Below are 5,658 nucleotides of genomic sequence, written 5' to 3'. Positions count from 1 at the left end.
TCAACAGTTTAAAATTTTTGAGAATTTTATGAATGTTACACGAAGTTGTATCGTGAATTGCAGTAATTGGGAAAATTTAAAAAATTGGCTTTTATATTGCAAGTATTGTGGATATTGAGTTTTGGGAATTGAGTGTTGGGAGTATGTGGATCTTGTGAACCTGAAGTGAAGTTGTATCGAGAATTGTAGTAATTGTGAAAATTAGAAAAATGACTTTGATATTGTAGGTATTACAGATATTGAGTTTGGGGAACCAAGTGTTGGGAGTATGTGGATCCTATGAACCCGGAATGTGAGTTGTCTTTTGGTTTGTACCCGTACTTTTAGCTTTAACACGTATTAGAACCATTCAATATAAAATGGGAGGCTGAATGAAAAGGTGAGGAAGGTTGTGGTGTGATAAAATGAGAATATGAATATGATATTGTGTTTTTAATATTAAAACAAAACAAAAGTAATAGTTGCGAGGGGTTTGAAAAATTGGACTGATGCCCAACGCTTACAAAGTAAGCTAAGCAAGGGAAGCTGCAAAGGCTTAATATCGGAACCACCATCCCGACGGTACCGTGCTTCCCGCACCAACTTTCCCGTGTCCATGCATCGACATCGTCTCCTCTTAGAATAAGAAGAGATTGACAAGTTAACTCTTGTGGATGACCATTACAGATTACGCACCACATTTGTTCGTCCACTAAATTTTGTTCGAAAAATTAACTTTTGCTTGCATATATCCCGTAAGTAAAGTTACTTCGGAAATTTAACACAAGCAGTGGAAATTCTAAAAAAATAAGGATGAAAATTTGGAAAAAGTTAACAACAAACGTTCAAATAAAGTTATTCTACAATCACATAAACGTCTTTTGACTTTTGACTGATGCTATTACCATTTGATAAGAGAAAGAAAACGTGTGAGTGGGACGAAATTGCATGAACAGTTTCATTTTAGGACCTTTTCAGTAAAAACTAATTATGAAGGACTAAATATGAAAAATGGGACATATAACATTTTACGTGATTCACACTTTCATTTTAGTCGGTGCCCAGATGCAGAGTTGACATTTGCTTGGTTCAAGGGGATCAGCTGCTACGGGGCTTAAATCGAGCATAATCTTGGATCTTGTTCTTCCTTTTTCTCTTCTACAAATCTCAGCCATGGTTACGATCGTCTAAGATTTACAGAATTCCCCTTTAAGCTGACCTTATTTCTAGAGATAGAAACACTCTGCTCATCAATTTCATTCCCGATATTAGTGGCAGATCCGTTTCTCCAAAAATTTCATTCATTCTAAAGAAAAAACAATCTAGAGAGAGAACTGTGAGAGAGAGAAGGGGATTCGCATTACAGAGAGCATTGCCATTGACAAGGGTAGAAGATGGGGTGCTCTTTCTCGGGACTCAACGCCTTATACGATTCTACTGCTGGCGATGTTTGGATCAACGAAAATCGCTTCAAAGTTATCCGGCAGCTCGGTGAAGGTGGATTTGCCTTTGTGTATCTAGTTAAGGAAGTTGTTAATGACACTTCCGATGGTGGCGTCTCTAAGAAATTCAAAGATCCCTCTCACGTCTCTGGTATGATCATAGATCCCCAATTGATACTTCTGTTTATGTTTTCTACAATCTGCCCATTGCGATTCTGTGGTTTCTTAATCATAGATTCATATAATCAAGTAAAATGTGGCGATTTAATTGTTAAGCAGGGAAAATGTAGGGATATCATGAGATTTAATTGTGACTTGTGAGCTTGTAAAGGAAATGATTTTTACCTGCAGATGATGGAACTTATGCTATGAAGAAAGTCCTGATTCAGAATAACGAGCAGTTGCAGTTCGTGAAAGAGGAGATCCGTATCTCGTCCTTGTTTAACCACCCAAATCTGCTTCCCTTACTTGATCACGCCATTATTTCAGTAAAGGTATATGCGGATCACATCTCAGATCTTACATTACACTAAATCTTTTTACTTCCGAACAATATCATAATCTCCATTATCATTGATCTTACATAATTTGTTAAAAGATTGCAATACAGAAAATTTGTTGAACTAGAGTAGATTTAGCTTAAGGGGTTTACTTTCTGTACATGGCTAGGGCACACCAGAACAGAATTGGACACATGAAGCATACCTGCTATTTCCAGTCCATATGGATGGGACATTGCTGGACAATGCAAAAACCATGAAATTCAAGAAGGAGTTCTTTTCCACCTCTGATGTTCTTCAAATTTTTCGTCAGGTAACTCAAGATCTTTATACATTAAGACCCAATAGTATCTATTTGGTATGTTTCCACAAAAGGCTATCATGTCAGATGTAAATCTGTGTGAAAAAAAAAGTTGGGTTGCAGCTTTGTGCAGGACTTGAGCATATGCATAGTCTTGAAACTCCATATGCACATAATGATGTGAAGCCTGGAAATGTCCTTCTAACACATCGTAAAGGGAAGCCACCATTGGCTGTTTTGATGGATTTTGGAAGTGCTCGTCCTGCTAGAAAGCAGATCCGATCTCGATCAGAGGCCCTCCAGCTGCAGGTTCTTTCTAATTTCTATTACCTATTTTACCCCTCTTCTTTCATGTTTTTGGAAGTATTTGAAAATTTTGAATCATGATCTGTTTGATATGTTGTTAGGAATGGGCAGCTGAACATGTTTCAGCACCTTTTAGATCTCCTGAATTGTGGGATTGCCCGAGTCAAGCAGACATTGATGAAAGGACTGATGTATGGTCTTTGGGTTGCACTCTGTATGCTATAATGTAAGTCTGAGTTAAGCCCTTCCTTTAATCGAATAAGTCATTGTTTCTTTTATATAATATATATGATGGAACAGGTATGGTGTTTCTCCATTTGAGTATGCACTAGGGGAGTCGGGAGGAAGCTTGCAGTTGGCTGTGATGAATGCACAGATCAAGTGGCCAACAACAACACTTAATCCTAAACAATCATATCCGGATGCCCTTCATCAATTTGTGTCATGGATGCTGCAGCCTCAAGCCACAGTTCGACCCCGCATAAATGACATTGTCATCCATGTTGATAAGTTGATTGCAAAATTCTCCCATTAAATTATAACTTATACTACACTTTTCACTTTTATAGCTACCAGGGTTTGTTTGGGTTTCTACTTTCTAGTTTAATGTTTGCTACAGATATTATATATGTCTAAATCTTCTTACCTCAATCTTGCTACCTGTGAAAGTTGGTGTGCACGTGTTGGAAGGGTGTTGGCTGTTGATGATGTATCATTTTGACTAGATTTATTTATCTTCACTTTTTGTAATATTTATTTATGGGATCTTGTAAAACATATTCAGGTGGTATCATTGAAAATTAATTAATCAATAATTACATATTATAACAATTTTAATAGAATAGTATAACGATCATAAATGTGATCGTGATTTTATCATTAAAATGTTGAAAAATATTTTTGGAGTAAAGAATCAATGCTAAGCCTGAAAATTATATTTTTCATGTTATTTTTGTTCCCTGTGGGAAGACGGAGATATGTTATGTTATCGATATCTAATTTGTCTAAAAGACATGACTATCTTTCGTCGAATCATGTCCCAAAAAGTAAAACAACATGTAAATAACAAAACCACAAGTAGTTGCTCAAATCTTGCATGATGTATATAATGTACAAAAAATATCATATATATATTTACACTACAAATCTCCATCATCTTTGATCCAGAATTCAATTCAAAGACAAAACCTACCAATCAAACAATCATATCATATAATTAATTCACACAAAGACACATTACCAATCTGTACAATTTACACCCTAATAATTAATACAACTCCAAAATCATATCTCACCTTTTTCCATGATTCCATCCTTTACTGATCACCGACACCCCTTTCAGCCTTCCTACGTTCATACTCGGGATCATCAGTCAGCAACTCATGGCGACAAACAGGACAAGTATTCCGGATGCACAACCATGGAAGAATGCAATCGCCATGGTAACGATGGCCACAGGGGAGCTGCTTTGCCATTACCCCAACACCAATTTCATCTTTACAAACTGCACACCGGATGTTATTCTTTTCAAAATCTTCATCGGTTATCACCACCGATAAAAGATTCTTCACCACCGTCATGGAAGCAGGTGGCCGGCCAAAAGAAGATGGGTCTATAAACATCTCGTACTCTGTGTAATTCGATTCATCATCATATGTACCTGGTTCTAAATCTGGATTGTGGACATTCAACAAAACTTCCCACTGATGCGGCTGTTCTTCCTCTGATTCATGGCTATCGGGATGAGTTCTTGGCAGATCAGATGTGTCATCGTCGGGTTCTGATTCGAACATCATATTCAGTACTTCCCGGTCGTCGATCCGGCCATCTACTTCCTCCCATTCGAAATCTTCATTTGGATTGGTTTCACCTCTTTCGTTATCATCTTCTAGCTGAAAATCTTCTAGCCGAAGGTTAGCTTCGTTGATCCCGAAATCAAGCGCGTTTCCCTCGACGACATCGGAATCCGACCCCAAATCAGGCACCATGAAATGTTCCGGACCACCTGAACGACTAGACGGATCTCCCGTTGTTCTCCTGGGTACGATGAAATCATCGCCACAATCGCCAAGCATAAACCCTAAATTATCGTCACCATCATTACGATTATCATCAACTTCAACAGGAAAATCTAACCCTAACCCAAACTCTAGCTCCAAATCGTTCGCATCCATCTCCTCATTCCCTTGCCGATTACTCCGATCAGGATTACAGAAGCCGTTCCCTATAGCCAAATGCGATTGCGACTGTTCAACTCGCTGATGAAACATGTCGATTACGAAATTCACCTGGTATTCTCTGTCGAACAGCACCGAATCGTTGTTTCCATCGGTGTGGCAAAAGAAATCATCGAAGGAAGGACAATCTAGATCCGAAGGGTAAACGTCGAAAGCATCGACACCGTGAGACCAGTTATTGTGGGAAGAAAAAGATACCACGACCTCGTCCCTGTCGTTGTATTCACCATCTTCATCATCATTTTCATGAAGATGGAGGTAGGAAACCTCCGCCATGATCGAGGTTGAAGGGGAGATCGATAAAGGGCTTCTGAAATGAAATGATGAAATGAATAACAAATTGCGTGCAAATAGGAATTTTGTTGGTTGCTGTCGTAACGTAGAAGTTGCTGGACAAGCATATTTCCCGACTCTGGACACTGTTTGTTCATTGTTCAGTCACTCGCCGTACCTTACCTTTTCCTTTTCGTTTTCGTTTTCCTTTTTTTTATCCTTTAATAATTATATGGGTTTGTAACATTGTTTTTATCTGTTTACCCGTTAATAATACGTGCCTGCTAACCCTTTTATTAAAAGGGTCGGATATGAATAATCACTTATCCGCTCCGTTTATTACCCATGCTGAATAAAATTTTGAATTATAAATTTATATTTTATACAACATAAAGTTTACTTTTAATTCTAATCGAAAGTCCAAAGAGAAAAGACCAAAGAGTAAACTGTTTTTACATAGGAATTAAGGATTCAACTTCTAGACTTTCAGTATTCCAGCGAGAAACATGATGTCATTTCATTTCTATTTCATCAACCAAACAATCATTTATCAATGGGAAGAAAGTTTGAAATTGTTATTCTTTATCAATGCAATTGACAATCAAAAACCAATTAGAAGT

The 5,658-nt window shown here is 37.7% G+C and overlaps 2 protein-coding genes across 2 annotated transcripts; one reads left to right on the top strand and one right to left on the bottom strand.

Annotated features, from left to right (window-relative positions):
* Window positions 1-1,024: 1,024 nt before the first annotated feature.
* On the top strand, window positions 1,025-3,359 carry LOC111915714 (uncharacterized). Its single transcript, XM_023911348.3, has 6 exons — window positions 1,025-1,572; window positions 1,773-1,915; window positions 2,091-2,234; window positions 2,346-2,531; window positions 2,630-2,754; window positions 2,829-3,359. Exons 1-6 carry the CDS (start codon window positions 1,374-1,376, stop codon window positions 3,061-3,063), a joined length of 1,032 nt encoding a protein of 343 aa, XP_023767116.1. The 5' UTR covers window positions 1,025-1,373; the 3' UTR covers window positions 3,064-3,359.
* A 250-nt stretch (window positions 3,360-3,609) lies between these two features.
* LOC111915713 (uncharacterized) lies at window positions 3,610-5,224 on the bottom strand. The gene is made up of 2 exons (XM_023911347.2): window positions 3,824-5,224; window positions 3,610-3,716 (listed from the first exon to the last, which is right to left on the bottom strand). Exon 1 carries the CDS (start codon window positions 5,039-5,041, stop codon window positions 3,845-3,847), a length of 1,197 nt encoding a protein of 398 aa, XP_023767115.1. The 5' UTR covers window positions 5,042-5,224; the 3' UTR covers window positions 3,610-3,716; window positions 3,824-3,844.
* Window positions 5,225-5,658: the final 434 nt, after the last annotated feature.

The sequence above is a fragment of the Lactuca sativa genome, chromosome 1 (genome assembly GCF_002870075.4).
Source record: "Lactuca sativa cultivar Salinas chromosome 1, Lsat_Salinas_v11, whole genome shotgun sequence".
NCBI lineage: Eukaryota > Viridiplantae > Streptophyta > Magnoliopsida > Asterales > Asteraceae > Lactuca > Lactuca sativa.
The sequence above is the reverse complement of the archived record's forward strand: the minus strand, read 5'-3'. Positions and strand labels throughout refer to the sequence as shown.